A 24,420-nucleotide genomic window follows, 5' to 3' on the forward strand; every position below is an offset into this window, starting at 1 on the left:
TGCTTCATGTATTTTAGAGCTCTGCTGTTAAGTGCATATATTTTTATTAATTGCTTTGTCATCCTGATGGACTCACCATTTATTTTATCCTTTAAAAATGTCCTTTTTACTCTCCAGTGAAACAATTTCTGTCTTAAAGTCTATTTTGTCTGATGTTAGCATAGCCACTTTGACTCTTTCGGTTATTGTTTGCATGGTATATGTTTTTCTATCCATTTACTTTAAACCTATTTCTGTCTCTGAATCTAAAATGTGTCTCTTGCAAACAGCATATAGTTAATATTGTTTTCAATTCATTCTGCTAATCTCTGCATTTTGACAGACAGTTTAGTCCATTTACATTTAATGTATTCAACAATAAAGTAGGATTTACATCTGCCATTTTGCTATTTATTTTCTGTGTATTTTATGCATTTATTGTTCCTATATTCCCCCATTACTGCCTTCTTTTGTGTTAAATAGATACTTTGTAGGATACCATTTTAATTCCCTTGTTTCTTTTACTATACATATATACATATATATATAGTTATTTTCTTAGTGGTTGCCCTGGGGATTACATCTTAAAATAATCTATTCCAGATTAACACCAATTAAATCTCAATATTACAGAAAAAGTTTGCTCCAATAAACTCCATTCTCTTCCTTTTCCCATGCTGATGTCTTCATAAAGATTAAAAATTATATTTTTACTACACTATAAGCCCATCAACCCAGTTTTATAATTATTGATTTATGTAGTTATTTTTTAAATCAAATAAAAGGGTTACAAACAAAAATATGCTTATACTCTTTTTAATTTACCTATGTAGTTATGATTATCAGTGTTCTCTATTTCTTCATGTGGATTCAAGTTACTATCTAGTGTCCTTTCATTTTAGCTTGAAGGACTCCCTTTAGGATTTATTGTAAGGCAGGCCTAATAGTGCTAAATTCTCTTGATTTTTGTTTATCTGGAAATGTCTGGGTTAAAAAATAATCAAAGCAGAAATTACTGGTAAGATTTTTGAGAAATGGGGAAATCCACTGAAAAAATGCTGAAAGACATAATCAAATTAAAAGAAAAGAAAAATACAGTATAAATAACTGAATCCAATTTGACAATGTCAGAATGTGATCAAGAATATATTCATATTTGTAGAAATTTTGTTGTACAGAAACAGAGAAGAAACATAAAAAGTCTTCAGCTATTCAGATATGTAAAATGTCAATTACATTGTTATAATGAACTTTTCAAAACAGATATTCATAATATTCATAATAATATTCTTTAGGATTAGTAGCTCTCCAATGAGAAGCCCTGGTGGTGCAATGGTTAAGCACTCAGCTGCTAACTGAAAGGCTGGCAGTTTGAACCCACCCACCTGCTCCACAGGAAAAAGACTTGACGATATACTCCGGTAAAGATTACAGCCTAGAAAACCCTATGGAGCACTACTCTATCACACGGAATCACAATGAGTCGAAATAGACTTGGCAGCACCTAACAACAACAATAACAGCTTTTCAATGAATTAATGTGTATTTCTACCAACTAATTTTATGCAAATTTCATGTTCTAAAGCTCTAAAAACTCCTAGAAATACTTAAAGTCTGAAGTCTTAGATGTGAAATAACAGCCTATTAAGAGATACCAAGAGATGAGAATATAGTTAAGACTATGAATAATTAAATTCTGTAATAATTATGAGTCCCTACTATATGCTAGATGCTGCGGAATATAGAATGAGCAAAACAGACTTAGTCTCTACCCTCTAGGAGATTTATCTAGTTGAGAAAATAGCCATTAATTAAGTACACAAGTGTGAATAATTTATTAAGGGGGAAGCTTAGGATTCCAAGGGAACACACAGCGTGAGTATTTCAGAATACCCCGTGCTAGGTTGAATAGTGTCCTCCCAAAATTCATGTCTACCCAAAACCTCAGAAGATGACCTTATTTGACTATAAGGTCTTTGCAGATGTAATAAGTTAAGATGAGATCATACTGGGTTAGGATGGGCCCTAAATCCAATGACTGGTGTCTTTAAAGGAGAAAGGAGAGGGAGATTAGGATTTACAGAGACACAGACACACAGAGGGAAGATAGCCATGTGAAGATACATGTGGAAATTGGAGTGATGCAGGCACAAGCCAAGGACTGTTGGCAACCACCAGAAGCTAGGAGAGAGGCACAGCACAGATTGTCCCTAACAGCCTCCAGAAGGAATCAACCCCGCTGTATCTCGATTTTGGACTTCTGGCCTCCTGAACTATGACAGAATAAATTTCTGTTGTTTTAAGCCACCCAGTTTGTGGTAATTTGTTAATGCAGTCCTAGGAAACTAACACAACCTCTGAGCAAATTCCTTTTAAGTGGAATGTAAAGAATGAATTGGAGCCGGCCAAGCAAAGGGGAGAGGAGGCTCAAGAGAGAAAATTCTACAGTCAGAACAACATACAAAAGGTTAGAGGAGAAAGAGAACTGTATAGCTGTAGAGTCCATAATGAGAGGAAGAGTGGAACCAGATAAAGCCAGAGAGTTTTGCACAGCCCTGATCACACAGGGCCTGGTGGGCAATGGTAAAGATTTTGCAATTTGTTTTCTCAATAACAACGTTGTATGCAGCAGTGCATACCATCTCCTGTTTTACCAGTAAATTTCTTAGGTGCTCCAAGAACATTAGGATTAACATGTGATTAACCCCATCTGATATAACGGCCCTCTCAGTATAAGGCATATTTATATCAAGGCAAAAGTGTCTACTTACAGTATCAAGTATTTCTTTGGTATGAGCTGCCGACAAGCAAAATCTGGCTCTGGACTCACTAATAGGGGTAGCAGGAAATCCCACCACAACCACACCAATGTTCCGCTTCAACATCTCCCGTCCGAAGGCACTGCAAAGGGAAAATAAGGAAAATAAACCAAGAAGAGTAATAAAGTGCACAGAACAAAAGTCTTGCTGTCCTGAATGATTTAGACTCTCTGGCGACGTAGTCATTGGAGACTTCTGTTAGGGGTTCTCTCTAACTTCTCTTAAAGTTAAAACTGACAGTTTACCAACTTCTATTCAATCCTAAGGTGTCTTCTCCCAAATGGTTTCCTTTACAAAGGTGAAAGAATATAGTTGGCAGGGACCAATTATTAGTATGGCTGGCCTAAAGAGATTTTTTAACTGAAGTCTTAAAGAATGTCCCTGATGTAACAGTGGCTTAGAAGCTTCCAAATGAACTTAAGTTTAAAACCTGGTCCTTGAAACGATAGGTCTGGCAGTTAGAGGACACAAAGGATCTGCTGTAACATGGGCATCTTTCTGCTGCAAGGATAGCCAATTGGCATGAGTCCTCCAGGTGAGACATTTCTCTAATCAACTAGGGAGCAAGGCTGCCTTTGGAATTTAGGGTTTCTTTTGGTATTTGTTAGGCCAGCTCATCCCCTGGCTTCAGCAGCTGATTATCCAGATGACACAATTCTTATTTAAAGTCCCTGCCTCAAGCCAAATTGGTGGCATGTAACTTTACTCATCTGTATCTTGTCTAAGTAACACAATTCTAACTTTCATGTAAATTTTGTTATTTACTAAATTATGTTGTTCTTTGTCTTTTCCTCCTGTTAATGTATCTTATCTTTGTAAAAAACTTTTCCCTTAAGCAGTTTACAATATTCCTTTGAGAATAAAACACCCTGCACTACATTAATACTGGCCTTTTCAAAGCAGCTCTCAGTGTTTCTCACCCTCTCCAGTGCCAGCCCACCTTCTTCAGTGTACCTCTCCTTTGCGCTAGGGATGGGCCTGAACACCTGTATCTTCAGCACACGCTCCCAAACTATCTAGTGCCTTATTCCAATTCTACAGCTTCAAAGTTTCATCCGTTCTAAATTGTAATTATAATTTACAGTCAGTTCACCTGCGAAGAATAGATTAGACACCAGACCACCAGTTGCCGTTGAGTCAACTCCAATTCATGGTGACCCCATGTGTGTCAGAGTAGAACTGTGCTCCATAGGGTGTTTAATGGCTGATAAAAAGTAGATTCCAGGCCTTTCTTCTGAGGTGCCTCTGGGTGGACTTGAACTTCCAGCCCTTCAGTTATCAGATGAATGCTTAACCATGTGTACCACCCAGAGACTGCAGATTACACACAGTCCTCTCTAATGAAAGGATTCCAGAATAAGTGAGTCTTCCAGGTCCAATAATCCTTCAAGTTTATTTATGATAATTCCATTTGAAGAAGAATAAAGAAAATCCTACACCTCTACTTTGGTCCATTTCTATCGTACTCTCTGAAGGCCACACTGCCAATTGCCCGTATGACTTTTTGAAAACTCACGTTTTCTCCTCAGTAATCACCTTTTCCCAATTTCTTCCTTACTATCTTTGAAACCACCATACTTCCAGGCTCCCCAGTTTAATTTTCCCTGCTATTCATGTCAATAAAAATTTACTGAATGTCTCAGAGGACTGTGGTAGGCACTGGAGATTCAAAGATGAAGGAAAATATATGCTCCCTTGGTAAGTTCAGTCAAATCTGAGGAGTAATTCTTATCCAACAGGATATTTAAAATCCAGCTCAAAACTCACCTATTCCAAAAAGATATGTCTTTTTCACTTAGCCTAAACTGAGAAGACCACTCCTTTATTCTCCATCTCCTGTGCAACTTTGCATATAATTGTTTTTCATATAGTTATATTTGTTCACATTTGGTTTTCAAATGTCTTTTGGTTTCATTATACATCTGGTCTTTTCAAATACATCGAAAGCTATTCCAGGGTAAGGCTTTCCATTATATATGCCTTGTACAAACCAAAGAAACTGGTATAATCTGCACATCTGGTAAATATCCAATAACACACCCTGATATAACCTCTCTGACCTCATAGTCCACAAGTTCCCCTTGGGCCCTGCACTCTGGCTCCACTGACCTCTTTGTTATTCTTCCAACCAAGCGGGTTTCTATGTTATGGCCTTTACACGTATGCTTCTTTCCTCAAACGGCTAACTCTCTCGGCTACTTCTATTCTTGGCTCAGAGGTCATTTTTTCTGAAGTAGATTCCCAATGAGGCCTACCCTGACTATCTTATTTAACATCATAATCTGCCCTCTCATAAGGGACTATCAATCCTCCTTATCCTGCTCTATTTTTTCTGATAGCGTATCTTCTAACATACTACATAATTTACTGATTTATTATGTTTGTCTGACTCTGGCCTCACTAGAACATAAGTGCCACCGGGACATGGATTTTTGTATTTTGTTCACTGAGCTCTACCAGCCCCCTAGAACAGTGACTGTTATCCACTCAAATGTTTGTTTAATGAAAGAATAACAAGTCAACAGATTTTGCAATTTAGAATCCACTGTTTAATTGATGGCATATCTAGCAAATGAAACTTAACACAATGAGACAAAGACATTTTTCTCTAACAAAATCTATAACCCTTAGTCTCGTATCACAGCTATCTGAAGTCTAGCAAGGGACCAGTCCACAGTCTACAACAAAACATACCCAATTTTGGCTGGCATGTAGAGCATCAAAGGCACCACTGGAGAATCTTCATTTCCATAGATGATGAAGCCCATCTCTTTCAGGCGTCTCCTGAAATATCTGGTGTTTTCAGCTAACTGCTGCACACACTCTTTGCCTGGAAAATCATGGGGAGGGAAAACAAAACAATACTAAGAAAAAGGAGAGGAAAAGGGACAGTGATCTTCTCTATCTCCATTTTATCTAATCAGTCCTATGCTTTATTTCTTCATTTCCAACATAAATATTTTGGCACAGTAAATTACATAGAATATAAATAGGGTTTTTTTTTTTTTTTACTCATTAAATTAAAATGATTGGTTTTAAGACTTCAGCACCCAAGTTGGGACCACATCTGCAATCTTCAGCGGCGTCACTAGGGGGACACGGGGGGGGGGTGCAGACTGCACTGGGTGACACCAAAATGACTATCTATAAAATTTTTATATGGCATTTCCGCAAAAATTTATTTATATTTTATAAAAATATCCCTGTAGTTAGTTACAATAAAAACATTTTTTTGTAAGCCCATACATGTATCAATATATCCATAAGGCTAAAACTCCATGCTAATTTACTTTTTGAATCTTCTAATGCCCTCTAGTCAGAGCTGTCATTATAGCCCAATTACAAAGACACCTAGAATTACATGGTTTTTATCTGTACGCGCTACAAGCATGCGCTGTTGTTTTCATGTCTGCCGGTGTTTTGATAGTCACTGATTTTGCCAAATTTTCTGGTGTTTACAATATGGTGGTAATTAGTATTTGTGAACCTATATCAATAACTTTTTAGACAATGAAGTAGTAATTAAAGGAAAAGAAGGAGTGATACACGGGAATTATGATTTATAAGTACCATTAGAACAAAAACATTACTAAGGATTCTGTATGGTTTGGTACAGGAGGAGGTTTAAGGGGGATGGTGACACCAACCCTAGTGATGCCACTGGCTATCTTGCTTTCTATTCTACCATACTAGGTGTTGATCACAGGTCTTATAATAATTTAAAAAATAAAGTTTAACAACTAATAGTTGAGGCACTATAGTATCCTTAAACATTTTCAACCATACACCTAATTTAGCACTCTATACATCCCTGTTCAGTAGGTAGGATATATTTATTATTATCCTCATTTTACAGGTTAGGAAGTTCTCACAGAGGTGATGACTTGCCTATAGTCACACAGAAGTAGGTGGCACAGCTAGATCTCCCAACTTCAACAACTGTTCCAATTAACCACGCTCTAATTAATTTTATAGGTAAGACCAGAAATAAAGCCACTTAGGGCTCAAAATTTTCTTCGAGAGTTTCATTTTTATCACTGTGTCCTTAAAACTCCTTAAGAAAGGAGCTTTAAGAAATAAAAAACATATCCATAATAAGGCAAAATAATATTTTAATCTTCCTTAGTTCATCTTCCCTAAAATGCAAGTAGATTAAAACATATATTACTCTAATTGCTAAGAGACTAAATATTTGGCCAGGCTGACACTCTGATAGGTCAATCTGTGAACACATGTACAAACAATTGTTCCGTTATCCACAGTAAGCCAATAAATTTCAAAGATCAGCTCGCCAAGAGCTAAGAACTGCCTTATGGTCTTCTCAACCATGAATACTCATGAATAAGAAAAGGTTACAGTCATTTTCTCACATATACTAGAAAGTCAGCATATTCATATTTAAAAAATCAAAACATACAAAAGACAAATTATCCAATCAAAAATGCAGATGGCTAATAAATGCCCTTAGAATATTAACATACACATCATTGATGGGAAGCCGGTCTAGATAAGTTTGCTACAAATAAACTGAAATTAGTACTCTTTATGTAGATAATTTCAGGCTGACCTGAGAATTATAGTCAAGCTTAGATTAGCCTAATTAGTGTGAACATTGAAGAACATCATTTAAGTTGCACATTCATATGTTTTACAAAGAATAAAGCAGATATTAAACCGTGTTATATTTAAGCAAGTTGAAAATTAATGAGCCAATTTTCTCCTAGAAATAACAATATATATTTACATTTATAAGAGACTTCCACTCTGACCATGATGTTGTACCAGGGACCAGATTTACCCTCCTGCTCTGAAACAAGAGAAAACTGGACAAAATTACAGTTTCCAGAGCTGTGGACCACAGGCAGTGCAGAACTGCTGCCAGAAGGGAAACAAAGGGGTGAGCCTTAGGATTGACCCCTACTGCCTTAAACAGGCTGAAGGCTGCAGCACAGGAAGGGGGAGCCCAGTCTCTTGAGTTGAGGACACCAGAGACTGGAGTCTGGGAAGGCTAAGGTGGTAGAATTTGTTGGACCATCTGCAGGAGAGGAGGGAGGTGCAAAGAGAGAGCTTTGAAAATCTGCAGAGGGGTCCCCTTGAGCCTCTGGCTGAGTACTGCTCTGCACATGTATGAGAAGAAACTATCAGAGGCCAAGGAAAGATCCATGGGAAAGCGGTAGACCAAACAATTCCTGGTGCTCACGCGGAGCTGGAGACAGCTTGAATTGTTACCCACCAGAATGGAAAGACTGTGTAACACATGGGGCATCTATCTGATAGAGTCCTCCAGAAAGGTGGAGCTTAGCAGTGAAGCTAAATTAGCCCTTAACTAAAGGCTGCTCTGGACCTGCCCTAACAAGGCTTAAAAATAAGTCCTAAAAGAATCCAGTTGATTCCAAGAACAAAGTCCAACATGATCTAAAGGCATGCAACAAAATACAGCACCCAATAATGTGAAATTCACAATACCTGACATCTAATTAAGAATTCTAGGCATTCAAAGAAACAGGAAAATATGACCCACAACCTGGAGAAAAGTCAATCAATAGAAAAAGACCAGAAATGAGTATTAGCAGACAAGGATGTTAAAAAGCTATTATAAATATACTTCATATGTTCAAAAAAGTAGAGGAAAACAAAAACATGACAAGGAGAGAAAGGAAATATATAAAAAGGAACAAACTACTGATACAACAAGGACTAATCTCCAAAGCATTATGCTGAGTGAAAGAAGCCAGACACAAAAGACTATATATATACTGCATAATTTCATTCATAAGAAATTCTGAAACAGGCATAATTACAGTGACAGAAAACAGATTAGTGGTTGCCAGGGAGTTGGGAAGGGGGCTGAAAGCAGCATAAGGGAACTTTGTGGGATGATGAAATATTCTATACCTTGACTTTGTGATGATTACACAGCTATATACATATGTCAAAACTGATAGAATTATATACTTTAAATTGGTAAATTTTATTGTATGTAAATGATCTCATTAAAGCTAGTTCAAAAAATTGAGTGACACATTTGATACTAGTATGCATTGATTTTTTCCTGTACTGACCTTGTCATTTTTCAGCTCATCATTTTTCTTATCTGTTTGCTCTCTAATCACAAACCTACTAGCCTCCATTAAAAAACAAAAACAAATTGCATTCCAAGCACATTTAAAAAAAAAAATTATCAAGGAAAAAAAGAGACTTAGACCTCAGCATTTTCATTGACTGCTAATCAATTCCAAATAAGTTTCTTTTAATGAAAGGAGGTGGAACTCTCAGCCCCATCATTCATTGTCATATATTCCCTGACAAGAGTTGCAGAAAAAAATACATGTAAAATAACCCTGTACACAACTGAAAATACTGGACATATGTACTTAAGACCTCCAATTTATATATTCTCCTAATTGTGGAGTACTATTCCATTGTATGAAGTACTGGTGGCACAGTGGTTAAGAGTTCAAAAGGCTGGCAGTTTGAATCCACCAGCTGCCCCTTGGAAAACCTATGGGGCAGTCCTACTCTGTCCTATAGAGTTGCTATGAGTTGGAATTGACTCCACGGCAACAGGTTTGGTTTTTTTTATTCCCTTGTAAGGATATACCACAATTTGCTTATCCATTCAGTTTATCCCACCTGTTCAGGGACATCAGAGTTGAGATTATATCGATCTTCGTTTTGGCAGCTATGAAGTTTAGATTAAAAAGAACTCTCTCCTAAATACATATTTAAACATCCCAGTCATATAGTCATAACCAAATTAGCAAAGAACTACTGAAACTAGCAATTAACAGCTCAATTTCATTTGATTCTAATGGCTTTAGGTGGATAGTAAAAGAATGTACTATTTATACTTTATACAGAAAGAAACAGGCCCAGAGATGTTAAATTACTTTCTCCAAGGTCTTTTATTTAGTAAGAGGCACAAGATCTTCTGACTCCAGTCCAGTGCTTTCTCTTCTACACCATGCCAAGAAAATTATTTAGTTTTCAAATTTTAAAGTGTAACCCTTTACTGGGCAACAATATCCATGCTTTATGTTTTAAACAGCTCTTACTGGCAAGTGCATGGGGTAGAGTGAGTGGGTGAAAAGAGCCTCAGGAAACACAGGGCGACTCTGAGGCAAGTGAAAAGTAGTCCTTCCAATAAGCTTATCTTGAGCAACAGAACTGTAACCATCACTGGTGGGTAGAAGACTAAAGACTGAGTGGGCAGGTCAAGACTAGTGCCTGGGAGAAAAGTCAACTAACTTTGGGTAGGAACAACAAACTCGGTGGTCAGGGTGAATCACAGAAATTAAGTGGTCTGTTTATCCTACAAAACTCCCAGGCCAAACCATAAAACCATGAATATTTGATTCTTTTTGACTGAAAAAGGCAGTTTCTTACAGTTTGACCGAATAATTTCAAAGATACACTCTAACAGAAAAAGCCAAACAGACAAATCAGTAAGGCCTAGCGGTTATACAAATTGCAAAGTGGTTATCTCTTACTCTTGAGGTGATACTGAATTTTAATGGACAACAAAGTAACCCATTTTGAATTAAATATATAAAATAGCAGTTAATACTAACACAACAAGAGCAATTACGATATGAGTCCAATCTGCTAGCTCAGTTTTAAGAAGTTTTCTTACTTCACAGTTTCAGCAAGTAACTGGTCTAGCACAAACTTAAAACAAAGAAGAAAGTTGGTTTAGTACTGTTAAAAAAAAATACTAACACTTAAAAGGTTTTTATTCTCACCTCCAAGAACACAGACGGTAATATAAGAGGTCAGTGTTCTTCTCTATTTGTCAATCATAAATCTATACTTATAAGGGTGGAAATATTACTCTGTAGAAGCAATCTGGAGAAAACAAGCTCTGTACTGATTCTCTTGAACTTTGCAATTGAACGTTACTGACTATTTATATGGTGAAGCTTTTAAGAAGTGAAGACACAAATGTATTCTTTGTGTGTACCTCTCTAATCTGAGTATACACAGAAGCAAACAACCAAACCAAAGAAACCACACCACAAAAACAACCAGGGGACTTGAAAACTGTGTGGCTGTCCTTTTGGACTTCTTTAATATGATTTGTTAGAATAAAATCATTTTTAGAAACTCTTCTATAAAAGATCTACCACTAGCTTGGTATGGGAGAGAAAAGTAAATGTGTGAAGTTAATTTCTCAGAAAATGTAGCAGATGACTTTAATAGGTCATTTTCAGGTCATTTTTAGTCTGCAACTTCTTTGCAATAAGTTTTATCCTCAGGAAAGAAGTAATGAATATGAAAGATCAATAGGCTGTGATGACATTGTTAGATTTTTTCAAGTAAACAGAAAGCCTAAGAAAGTGAGAGGATAGGCAAAGAATCACAATTATCGACCTATTAACAACCACTAAGGGCCTTAAATCACTTTCACAAAACTTAGATTTAGAGAGCTGTATTTATTAACCACTGCCAAATAGATTTTGAAGTACCAACTGCATTCCAGCCATTTTAAAAAGGAATCTCTATCAAGTCTTAATCCTGATTTCTCAGGATTCTCAGCTATGTAATCTTAAAATTGGAAGGAACTACTGTATTATTACTCAAATAAATTTCCTAAGTCCTCTTAGGCAGGTATCAATCAGAACAGATAGTGGTCTACAAGCTATAAATGTTCTGAAGTCTCTAGGCTGGCTGAAAAATCAGGGTAACACTTAGATACAAAGTCAGGGGTACAAAGGCAGCAAGTATTTTGTCTTAAATGGCATTAATGCTAACTACTCAGAATTTATGCTTCAAAGAGAATAGCAAGTACTCACCTGCTTAAATGGCAACATAATTTTCAATTTAGCTGATGAGCTTTTATTTAACTTGTACTATGACCAACAAAATGTGTTTGAGTCTGCAGCTTCAAAAACAACATTTCCAGTGTTAACTGAAATCTTTCAAGATAAATTTAGGATACGCATAGAATTGATGTTCAGCCAGAGTGGATCCCTAACTCACATTATACTCCATTACACAGCTCCTAATCTTCTTAGATTTCCTGGATATGCTGTTACAATCTGCCTCCCTCAGAAAAATAAAATTACTGCTACTCCTCAGACTTGTACTTTCCAATTAAGTATAGTAGGCTGGAAGAATTTGAAGTTGAAGAATTCTCCCCCACCCCTTCTTCTTAATGGTCATAATCTGAAATCAGGTAAGAAGAGACTTAAGGGTTTTCTTAGTTTAAAAACCCAAAACCAAACCCGTTGCCAGCAAGTCGATTCAGACTCACAGCAACCCTACAGGACAGAGTAGAACTGTCCCATAGGGTTTCCAAGGCTGTAAATGGTTATGGAAGCAGACTGCCACAGCTTTCTACCACAGAGTGGCTGGTGGGTTCAAACTGCCGAACTTTCAGTTAGCAGCAGAGTGCTTTAACCACTGCACAACCAGGGCTCCTGTTAGTTTAACAAACCAAAAAAAAAAAAAAAACACAAAAAAAAAAAACCATCGAGTTGATTCCGACTCATAGCAGCCCTACAGAACAGAGTAGAACTGCCCACAGAGTTTCTAAGGAGCTGCTGGTGGAATAGAATAGATAGTTCCAAGAATGATTTCAGTTAGTTTTCAGCATTAACTAGGAGTTAAGGAACATTACAGAGAGATAAAATGTGGAAAAATACTATCCATCAATCAAAATTTATACTATTAAAAGCATTACATTGTGAGTACTTTATATAATGCCCCTTTTATTTAATACTTTATGTCTAAGACTTGAACTCTAACTGTTCAAAAGATCTGTTTCTACAAATCTGATTGGGTAACATCTCAAACTACAAACTCTCCTGTACGAAAGGTATTATGTTTGCTATTTGGAAGTGTACTTTTTCTAACATTTTACTTTGGTTGGATAATACCGAATACAGAAAAAGGAACACATTTTACTCCAGTGGCTTTCTCTTCAAAATGATGTTTTAAAAAACAGAAATCAACTCAGATACCCTCAGTGTTTGCTCAGCCTATGGTAAGAATGAGTCTCACTGAGATCTGAAATTGCAGCACGTATCTTAAAGACTTCATATACAAGTGACATATATGAAAACTGTTTTCAAAGGTTACTCCCATAGTAATTATGGGCGCTTTTAGTACTGACTCTCTTTAAGGCAGAGAAAGTATGTAATATACCAAGCACAGTGTCAGGCTCAGTAAATGTTTGTTTCCTTCCTTTTCTTCCAGTAAAGCAATTTTTAATCAGGGGAAAATTATATTTCCCGTATCTCTAAACATTACCAAATCAACTTACTAACTTGCCTTCCCTCCTGTTAAGATACTACTTTATAGTCTACCATAAGTGAATGGAAGAACACGTTGATTTATATGGACTTAAATTGATTTAGCATTCGCTTGCACCAGTGGTGCTATGGCTAACTCCAATGTTAGGACAGTAGCTCAATGTTTTCTTCTTGGCCGGAAGTTATCTTGGACTTACGTGATGAAGGAGTCAGGTGTGACTTACTAACTGTTGCTACTTCAGTAGTTCCAAGAATTGTAAATAGTTTGCATGGCTGAAAATCTGAGATGCAGTCAAGATGACACTTTTAATGGAGACAAACATATCTGGACTAATAATTCAAATTCCCTTCATGCTCAACATTTAAACCACAGTATCTTTCATGTACCAGCTCAGTAACTTCTGAGAGGAAGAACAGACTTAGTAGGCTTTTCCACTTCTCCCTTTTAGACAGAAGCAAATTTAAGAGTTAATTACAGCTAATGAAACTGATGCTCAGAGAGGTTAAGTAATTCATAGTGGAGGAACCAGGATTCGAATCCCCTGGTTCTTCTGATACTCTTAACCACTACTCACTCCACTTCAGCTCCTGTATTAAGTAGGACTGACTAAAAGAGAATGTTAGGTAACACAGGAATTTAAAGGGAGAATACCTGAGAAACTTTGTTCCATTACACGTAAGTGATGGTGTATGCTGTCCTATCCCCTTGAACCTGACCTACCTACTAGAAATTCTTCACTGACTAACACTGCCTCCACCACACCAGTCCAGGTGCCCACAACATGTCTCCTTGATTCTCTGGATCTACTCCACCTGTGCAGAATCCCAGGGGAAGAGGTGGGACCACAGGCTTCCTTTCATCCTGCATTCTCTTTTCCAATTTCCATTCTAAGATTTCTACCACCTCCTCCCATCTTCCAAAGGGGGCACCCCACAAATACTTCAGTCAACTAATTCTAGTGTTTCTCAGTAAGAATGCTATTGCTATTTTGGGCAGAATAATTCTTCAGTGTTAAGGCTCCAGTACTCTACAGAAAAGTTAGAATCATCGGTCCCTAGGCAATAAATTCCAATAGCAACCTCTCCCCAGACTGGTCATTTTGACAACCAAAAACGCCACTATATTTTTCCAAATGTTCATTAGATAGGTGGTACTATCCCTTGTTGAGAACTACTACTAGCCCTAAGAGTTATTTCTTCACAGGGACCATGAGTTTCTTTTCTCTTGTATCCTTAAAACTGAGTTGGAGATTCACTGCCACTTATTAGCTATATCATCTTGGGCATGTTTTTGCTCCCCTTAGATTCAATTACCATATTTACTGTAGAAGTAGATATAAATGTGAGGCAGTACAAAGCCACACACTGGAAAACTCTAATAAAAATGTTAGCTTATTAACTGACAGTATATTAAAAGGCAATTTATCTTATGATTAAGGATGGCCTATCCAAGGAATGCAAGAACAGTTTAATATTTGAAAAACCTATATAATTCATCACAGTGAAGAACCAAAGTAGACAAATCACATTATTATATTAATAGATGTAAAAATAAAGCATTCAATACATTTCAACATCTCTTTATGACAAAACCTCTCAGAAAAGTAGGAAGAGAAGGTAACTTCTTTAACTTCACAAAGACTATCTACCAAAAACGGCAAATGTAATGCTTACCAGAAAATTTTTAAATAAATTCCACTTCAAGTTCATAATTTGGAATAAGAATAAATAACATTTCTTCTTCTCTACTTCCATCTCTACTTTCTTCTATGGGAATTTGTTTTAAAAATGGTTGGACAGGTTACACCAAGTGTTGGCAAATCTCATACATTGCTACTGGGATTGTAAATTGGTACTTCGTAAAAGTGGCCAGTATATACCAAACCTAAACATACGCCTACTCTATGACCCAGCAATTCCACTCCTAGGCAAATAAATACCCAACAGAATTGTGTTCCAAAAGACGTGTACAAGAATATCACACAGCATTTTTAATAACAGCCCAAATCAGGAAACAACCCAAAAGTCCCCCGGCAGAATGGATAAATTGTAATATATTTAAATAATGGGATACTAGACAGCAATGAAAATGAGTTACTGTTATATTCTAACACATGAATGAATCTCTAAGACATACTGATGAGTAAAATAAGCCACATCCAATCATAAAGCGAATACTGTATGATTCCATTTACATGAAGTTCAAGAACGTACAAAACTAACATATAGTGATAGAAGTCAAAATAGTGGTTATCTCTGGCAAGATGATGTGGACTGGGAAGGGGCACAAGGAAGCCTTCTGGGATACTGGAAATGTTCTACACAGTGATCTGGGTGGTGGTTAGATGAGTGTGTTTTTATATAAAAGTTCAGTGAATTGTATGCCTAAGATTTGTGTACTTTCTTTATGTATATCAACACTTCAATAAAAATGAAGATAAAATTTTAAATAGTTGGAAAAAATCAACTGAAGTAACAACACTTGGAATCATGGTTAAAATTATGATCCCTCTACTCATAATCATGTATCTATATATACATATATATACACACACACATATATCTTCAACTAAAATTTAATAATCACCCTTTTATTAAAACAGCACCATTTAGATATAACAGAGGTGGGCTGAGGAATTCTTCTCTTAGCTTTTATTAAGACAAACCTGGAAATCTACCCAAACTTTTGGTGCTGGGTGTTCCAAGAATTTGTGAGCCAAGGGAAATGTTATAATAACAGCACTTCAGAGTCAAAGCCCTTGTCTTGAGGCAGGAAGTGAAAGCATAAAGGGGCTAGCCCTTCCTTTCTTTCTCCTCTTTCCTTTTAAAATAATCATATGCACGACTACACAACTGACAGAATGTTGGCCATAAAAAAATTATTTTCCATCTCTGTATTTACTTTCATTCCTTTGAAGACCTTTTTTTCCCCCTAGATGTTTTGGTATAAGATTTTTCTTCTGCATACTCTACCAAGAGGGAGAGGTTGATGGAAGGCTGGTACAAAGTATTAATAACATAATACAAACCTGGTTCAGAATACCTACTGAAGACTGCCTTTTAGAAGAGTTTTAGGACAATATAATTGAAATTATTAGGGTGCAAAGAAGTGCAGAACTATTCAGCAAAGAAAAATTTAAAAATGACACCACTGTAACACTAAAACATGAACAGATGCTTCATGTTCACTGAACACGTCAATATGGGATTAAAACAAGCTTATCCATCTCTGGGTGAACATAACATCAACGTACAATAAAGTTCTCCTGAAATACTTTCTTAGAGAAAATATACTGGAATCTGAAATTCTGAACATTAAATACAGTCATACTGGTAAAGTAATAATTTCTCGGCACTAACATCTTTGATGGTATTAGAAGAAGGAAAGGTTCATTTGAGAAGTAGAGAGTAACTCCCACTTTAAAAGGCATGAAGTTAAGTGGGGTGTGTATGCGCAGGGAGACAGTCTGAGGAAGGTTAGGCTTGTACCAGGGCTTAAGTGTGATGTTTCAGAACTAAATAAACCTAGGTAAACAGAACATTCTTTACATGTGCAAGCATATCCTTTAAGAGTGAGAAGTGCTAGGATTCCTGACTCTGCTTATTCAGGAAATCAGAGTTCCAAAAATAACTTTTACTTCTTCCAAGTAAGGAGATGGCAAGTGAACATTTGGATTTGATACCAACAGTAATAAAATATATTCCTAATTCTCTGGCGTTTTCTGAAGCTTGAAGGAAACCAATAAAATTTCAAATCCCCATTATAACTGCTACCTATTTCTTTTAAAATAAATATGCACATCTATGAAAGTCTCAGTAAAAAAAAAAACAACCCTGTTGCCATCAAGTCGATTCCAACTCATAGCGACCCTATAGGACAGAGTAGAAATGCCCCACAGGGTTTCCAAGGAACGGCTGGTAGATTCAAACTGCCCACCTTTTGGTTAGCAGCCAAATGCTTATTAACCATTAACATGTTGTGGGGTTGGCAACCAATGTCACAAAACAATATGTATATTAATTATTTAATAATAAACTAATTTGCTCTGTAAACCTTCATCTAAAGCTCAATATAAATAAATACACAACCATTATTTATATAGGATGAAGAAATTACTATTCAGAGGACCAAGTCTTAAACTATATTCTCTATTTGAAATGTTGCCTTGCCTTCCAAATAAAAAACTGACTTATCCAATTGCATTATAACATCATTGGCTAAGGATAAAATTACACTCTAACAAAAGGAAAAATAAAATACAAAGAAATAAAAAAAAAAGGAAATCTAATATATAAAATAATTAAAGAATCAAAGTTTCATTTATTTCAGCATATATTTGCTAAATGCTACAGGATACATCATAATGAATATACCATGGACTGCAAGAAGAACGAACAAGTCTGTCTAGGAAAAAGTACAGCCAGAATGCTCCTTAGACTCGAGGATGGCAAGATTTCGTCTCATGAACTTCGGACATGTTATCAGAAGGGACCATTACCTAGAGAAGGACATCATGCTTGGTAAAGTAGAGGGTCACTGAAAGAGAGCAAGACCCTCAACGAGATGGACTGACACAGTGGCTGCAACAGTGGGCTTCAAGCCTAGCAATGATTGTGAGGATGGCACAGGACTGGGCAGTGTTTCATTCTGTTGTACATAGGGTCGCTATGAGTCAGAACCAACTCAAACGCATCTAACAACACAAGAGATACATAGTATTGCAGTATTACACCAAAGGCAAAAATCTCACCAGGAAGACTACATAGAAAGGGGAGACTGTATTGTGTGCTACGGAAGCTGACTTCATTAAACAAATATATCCGGAGTACCCGCTACGTGCCAAACACTGTTCTAGGCCCTGGATATATAGTCGTAAATAAAACAGACAAAAACTCCTGCCTGCATAGAATTTATATTCCAGTATGGGAGAGGGACAAAAAGCAGAATAAATGCCTCACTAAAGTGGCATCTGAGAAACGATCCGGATGAGCTAGGTAGCCACCTCCATAAAGTGCCAAGGCCCTGAAGCAAAAGCTCGCCTGGCATTTTCAAGGACTGAGTAAGTCAGAGTGATTGGAGCTGACTGAATGATGGGAGGAACAGGGATAAAGGTGGTCAACAGAAGGCCTGATCACAAGGGTCTCAGAGATCTTCATTCTAAGACTGACTCTGAACAGGATGAGAAGCTTCTGGGAGGGTTTTTAAGCAGAAGATTGATATGCTCTCACCCTGACTGCTATATTTGGAATAGACTCAAAGATGGAAGCAGAGAGACCAGGGTAGAAATGATGATGGCTTGGACTAGTGTGGTAGCAATGGATAAGGTGAAAAGTGGATTGAGCATATATTTCAAAGAAAGACTGAAGTTTCTCAAGCCTTTCCAACACGTTGTTGTTAGTTGCTGTTGAGTTGATTCCGATATTGAATGAATGAATGCTGAATAGTAGGGAGAGACTATTGTGAAATAGAGTACCAGAGTCATAAAATCTTAGTGTAGCTCTCTGCAAGGATAAAATAGTCTCCTATTCCTGCATTGCTTATTTATCATGACCCTTCTAATTCATATTTCCTTGGCTGATCTCTCTACCATTATGACTGGCTATTAAGTACAGGTGAGAGTAAACAAGAGCCTGAACAGGTTCAAAGGAGACAGAATCCACAGGCTCTGGTGATTAATTAAATAAAGGATACAAAGAAGATGGAGAAAAAATAGGATAGAAATTTCTTGTTCGGACAACTTCCTGAATAATGGTGCCATTATCTGAGATCGGGAACACAGGTGAAAAAGCGGGTTTGAGAGGAAACAAGTGGGAAAGGCAAAAATCTTTGGAAAACACAAAATACTTTGGGGAGAACAAGTATTTTTAGAGTTTAGGGGTTCAAGACTACTGCTTCTAAACCTAGACTGGCATATTAAAAGTTACTTATTCATTTAAAGTAAGAGTGTTTGCTCACTATTGGCTGGTTTTTTTTTTTTTAAGTAACTTCATTGAGATATAATTCATATATACCATGCCATTCACTCATTTTAACGGTACAATTCAATGGCTTTTGGTTTATTCACAAAGTTGTGCAACCATTACTACAATCAATTTTAGAACATTTTTGTCGTCCCCCAAAAGAGACTCCCCATGTATTACTCCTCATTTCCTCCTAGCCACCCCCTCCCCCCAGGCTACAGGTCCAGTTTTAAATAACTTTTCAAAAAATGTAATATAATTTACATTATATTAGCACAGTGGTAAAGATACAATCCTACAGTGAAAATCCCCATGGAAAACTTTTCTACAATTTAGATAAAAATCATATAAATCAATGAATACAAGCAATCTGTTTTTCATTTTATTTTTGTTGTTGCCTACAAATGTTTATGTATTTTCTAATCTTTTAAAACCTCCAAAGGAACCAAAAAGTGCTGTGAAAGATGAAGAACAGAACAGAAAAAATTAGGTTATGGAAAATTCCCTATGGCACATTTTAAGACACGCCTCTACTTTGCACTACATTCATTTTCTCTTGTTTATAAGCTCCCGTTAGTGTTCTCAGACCTTTCATGTGTGTTCCCGTGTTGTCAAAACAAACTGCAAACTCTGAGGGCAAATGCTGTGTTATTTTTCTTGTGCTTCCCTCCAAAATACACATCAGATATTCAAGTTAAAATACTCTGAGAAAATGGAAACCCTTCTATGTATTCAAACTAATTTTATAAATTAAAAAGTAGAATTGTCTATGCCCAATTGAATTAAGGCAAATAATAATTAAATATCTAGTACCCAAGAAGCATTCTATAGCTGGACACCAGGGTGAAATCCTGGCTTTGCCATTTACTAACTATATGACCCTGGGTACATGACTTAACTCTCTCTTTCCTTAATTTGTAAAATAGGGAAAATAATAACTAATACTTGTTCTGAAAATTTAATTAAAAGCACTTAGAACAGTGCCCAGTACATAGTAAACACACAATAAATGGTCCCTATTATTACTTCAGAAACCCTGGTGGCATGGTTAAGAGTTCGGCTGCAAACCAAAAGGTTGGCAGTTCAAATCCACCAGGCGCTCCTTGGAAACCCTATGGGGCAGTTCTACTCTGTCCTATAGGGTCGCTATGAATCAGAATCAATTCAATGGCAAAGGATTTGGTTGTTTTTTTTTAAATTACTTCGGTGGTGGTTTAGTGGTAGAATTCTCACCTTCCATGAGGGAGACCGAGATTCAATTCCCAGCCAATGCACCTCATGTGTCTGGTCAGTGGACGCTTGTGTGTTGCTGTGATACCAAACAGATTTCAGCAGAGCTTACAGACTAACACAGACTAGGAAGAAAGGCCTGGTGATCTACTTCCGAAAATCAGCCAATAGAAACCCTATGGATAGCCAATGATGCATGGGGTCACTGTGAGTTGCGGATGATTCAATGGCAGCTAACATTATTACTTTACTTTGCTCATGGTTTTTCCCTTAAAGCTTATGCCATTCATATCTTCCACACAACACTACACATTCTGACTTTTTGGATTAGCCTTAGCTTTTCAAGATGAAATGAAGGCCTACCTTACTTTTCCTCGTTTCTAGTACTCCATTTTCTAATTCTTTAGCAACCAGATCTCAGATTATCTTAACACACAGCACACTTTACTAACATATAATTACTTATTTCATTCTCTAGCACTCTGATTTACATCAAGAATCTTTACTGCCAAGCCCAGTATGGAGGGGAAAAGTTGATGGGCCTACAACAGAGTTTACTCACTCATTCACGTCTATTGAAGCAGGAAAACTTTGAAAGCAAATTTCATGATTCAAATACAACAGGACAATCAACTGACAGTATTTACTGGGGTCCATAGTAATGAACCATAGCGGTAAGAACAAGAAAGGTCTAGCAAATGCTTTATATGATGATGACTGTAGCTTTGACGCCTCAGAAGCTTAGCATCCCCTCCAAAAGATAGCCATCTATTCATTTCACCAAGTTATTCCAGACTCAATGGGACTTAAATGGTATATAATAAAATGAAATCTTCTTGAATAGCCACACTCTTAGTTTACTTGAAGGTTAAAAACAATCTCTAAAACCCGTTGCCGTTGAGTCAATTCCGACTCATAGCAATCCTATAGGACAGAGTAGAACTGCCTCATAGGGTTTACAAGGCTGTAATCTTTACGAAGCAGACTGCCACGTCTTTCTCCTGTGGAACTGCTGGGTGGGTTTGAACTGGCATCCGTTCAGTTAGCAGCTGAGCATTTAACCACTGCCACTAGGGCTCCTTAAACAATCTCTGACTGCTGCTAAAGCCATTTATCTTCTACTGCCACCTTTCTACCTCTCTCCCAAAATAGCTAAAATCTATAGAAAAAGTACAGAATTGGAAAGAGCACCAAACCATATAATTACTGTACTTGTTTAATTGGTTTTTGGTTACCGAAGAAGAGAGAAGAAATCCCTCCAACGAGATATAAAAACAGCCAAGTATTTCCGTTACCGTTTGTCAACAAACAAACAACAACAGAACCCACAGCCCTCTAGTCTCCAGGGGAAAGAGTACCCTGTCATGGATGGGGTGTTGCTTAGGAAACACTGAATGGTACACACTACTCAAAACCAAATACCAAACCCAAACCCACTGCTGTGGAGTTGATTCTGACCCACAGTGACCCTACGGGACAGAGTAGAAGGTTAGCAGCCGAGTGCTTTAACCACTGTACCACCAGGACTCCTTCAAAATCACATAGTGAGGAAAAATATCTTAGAAAAAAAGATTTTGTAGCCATGCTCTCTGTACACTCCTCTAAGAAAAGGGTGTGCTACATAATTCAAAACTGAATGATAAATGAAGGTACAAATCCATTTAAAACCCGCTGCCGGTCGAGTCGATTTCGACTCATAGCGACCCTACAGGACAGACTAGAACTGCCTCATAGGGCTTCCAAGGAGCACCTGGTGGATTCGAACTGCTAACCTTCTGGTTAGCAGCTGTAGTTCTTAACCACTCTGCCACCAGGAAAAATCCATTAACGGGAAAAAATCTTATTTTATAGGTGATAGTAAACATTTAGTACTTGTTAAAATTTTATAAATGATTTGGCTTGTCTTATCATTCTTATGAGTATACAGGCACTAAAGTTGATTTCCATGCCAATAGAAATACATTGATAATGTAACAGGGTTAAATAATTAAGGAACATCTGCTTCACTATATTTTCTTTTACATTTAGATGATATCTTAGTGGGTGGACTGGGTGGAACAAGGATGAATTCTTAACTAAGTCATCCAATTTTCTTTTTTAAAGAAGCAATCTGTTCTTCACTCATTTTTCTTATCAATGGTCACTTTCTTTGAACAGCTCTAAGGTGAGGGAAGGAGGCAACATACAGCACTTGAAACTCTCATTACAGCACCTTCTGGATCAGTAAATATGCACTTGTCACAAGAATCCAGACAGAATGCATCAGGAAGAGTAGCATGCCATGGCCGACTGTAATGGAGAAAGGATAAAGGTACACCAGTAAACACACAAATCAACTGACTTTTAAGGTCATCTTTTGTTCTGTAGCTTCTACAGGAACACTTGGCAGAGATGTAGGTTAAAATCAAGATTACTGTATCCAAAAGCATCTTAGAGTAACAAATGGGACTAGAGAAGGAAGTAGGGTGGGAGGCAGAGCATGGGATGTAAAGAAAAAACCAGTGAAGCAGTTTTTAAAACCACACTGTATTGGAATTTGGATTTATCTGTTCTGGTTTTTCAAATTATCTCAGAGAAAGAAGGATCTTTTTTTAAAATGCTATGTAAAACAAAAATAAAATTATTAGTTAAAAGGCAGGGCAGACTGAGTTGAACAGCACTTTCCTCTTAAGTCCCAGCTAAATAAATGCACTGAAAAATCTGTGTTAGAATCTTAAAAGTCCCAAGAAAAAGGAAAACAAATATGCCTTCAAGAGGCTCTTTGCAAGTTAAGGCATTTCGTGCCTCAGTGAATGGTCTTGTAAACGAGATATTTATAAGGCACTTCCAGGAAGCAGACTTCAGTAACTGTAATACTGAAGCGAAGTGAGCAGGAACTGTTTACCATTTCCAAGACACAGCCCCTACTTCCCTAGACTGGGCCATTGTCAAGCTAATGAACATCAAAGCAGTTGGTCGGTGCCTCTCCGTATCCTATGAATACTGTTATTAAACAGTCCCTTGCTTTTCTATCTCTCTACAAGTATTCTAATTTCCTCTCAAGCATACAAGTATTCTATCTATTCTTAATATTAACTACGGAGATTCCTCTCATCAGCAACTACAGCAGCTTTGGTTAACACCAAGCATGGCACAGTAAATTCCTCTCACAAGCACGGTTCATCACCCCCTCCTTAGCAGCAGCTTAATTCTTTAATTCGTTTCAATGCCCAGAACTAGGATTTCCTGACAACTGCCACAGGATGTGCAACAAGCAGCAGGGGACAGAGCTTAAAGCTATTGACTGAATATAAGCAAGAGTTTCAAGGAATGGTTGCTAAAGCACAACCAGAAACAGAGGGCTCTAAAAGCAAGAAAAGGGGCCAAGTGTCTTTGAAAAACAAAGGAACTGAATTTTAAAGGGTGTCAATTCACAGTCAGGACCCTGTTGCCTCAAGTTGATTCCAACTCATAGTGACTCTGTAAGACAGAGTAGAACTGCCCCACAGGATTTCCAAGGAGCGGCTGGTGGATTCAAACTGCCGACCTTTTGGTTAGCAGCTGAGCTCTTAATCAGTGTGCCACCAGGGCTCCACAGTCAGAAGAGAAGGTCTTAATTTGTCCAAAGAATATTCTACTGTCCTCCTCTGACGGCGCTGGAAAGTATCACAAGCTACTCTAAGACAATTAAAGAGAGGAAGAATATGTGTTTTGCAATCGAGCATCCACCTACAGATGAACAAGGTTATTAGCAAATAAAGGCAATTGCTGGTAAAGGCTTGATTTGGATTTAAAACCATTTTAGATTGTAAAAAGCAAGGCAATAAATAAGAGTTCAAAACGCATTGATATTGACATGTTCTCTAAAAAGTTGACCGTGGGCAAGATCTTTTGTAGGCTATGTACTAAAGAATTTGGGATTCTAAGTTAAAACACAAATATCACATTCCAAGAGCCTTAAGCAGCTTGAGAACAGATCTCTGAAGCCATGGTTCCATCTCGGAGTCCCTCCTTCCCCTACTTCGTCTCTAACTTCTCCAACCAATTCATTCAGCAAGGATGAGCAGCTGTTCAGAAGGAAGGGTCAGGATTTCAGGCACTGGGTTTCCATAAAATTGTTTATGGAAACTCCTTTTCCATGTGCCAAATATTTCCCTTGTTTTCCTTTAAAAGAAAGAGAGCAAATATCTTGTCTTCCA

At 37.2% G+C, this 24,420-nt stretch overlaps 1 protein-coding gene across 1 annotated transcript in view; it reads right to left on the reverse strand.

Annotated features, from left to right (window-relative positions):
- SPTLC2 (serine palmitoyltransferase long chain base subunit 2) overlaps positions 1-24,420 on the reverse strand; it is a 127,032-nt gene that overhangs the window by 10,675 nt on the left and 91,937 nt on the right. The window contains exons 10-11 of the mRNA XM_004371080.2: positions 5,493-5,628; positions 2,751-2,880 (exon numbers count right to left, since the gene is read on the reverse strand). Coding sequence (XP_004371137.1) covers positions 2,751-2,880; positions 5,493-5,628 — 266 coding nt within the window. The remainder of the gene's footprint in view (positions 1-2,750; positions 2,881-5,492; positions 5,629-24,420) is intronic.

This window comes from Trichechus manatus, unplaced genomic scaffold (genome assembly GCF_000243295.1).
Source record: "Trichechus manatus latirostris isolate Lorelei unplaced genomic scaffold, TriManLat1.0 scaffold00010, whole genome shotgun sequence".
NCBI lineage: Eukaryota > Metazoa > Chordata > Mammalia > Sirenia > Trichechidae > Trichechus > Trichechus manatus.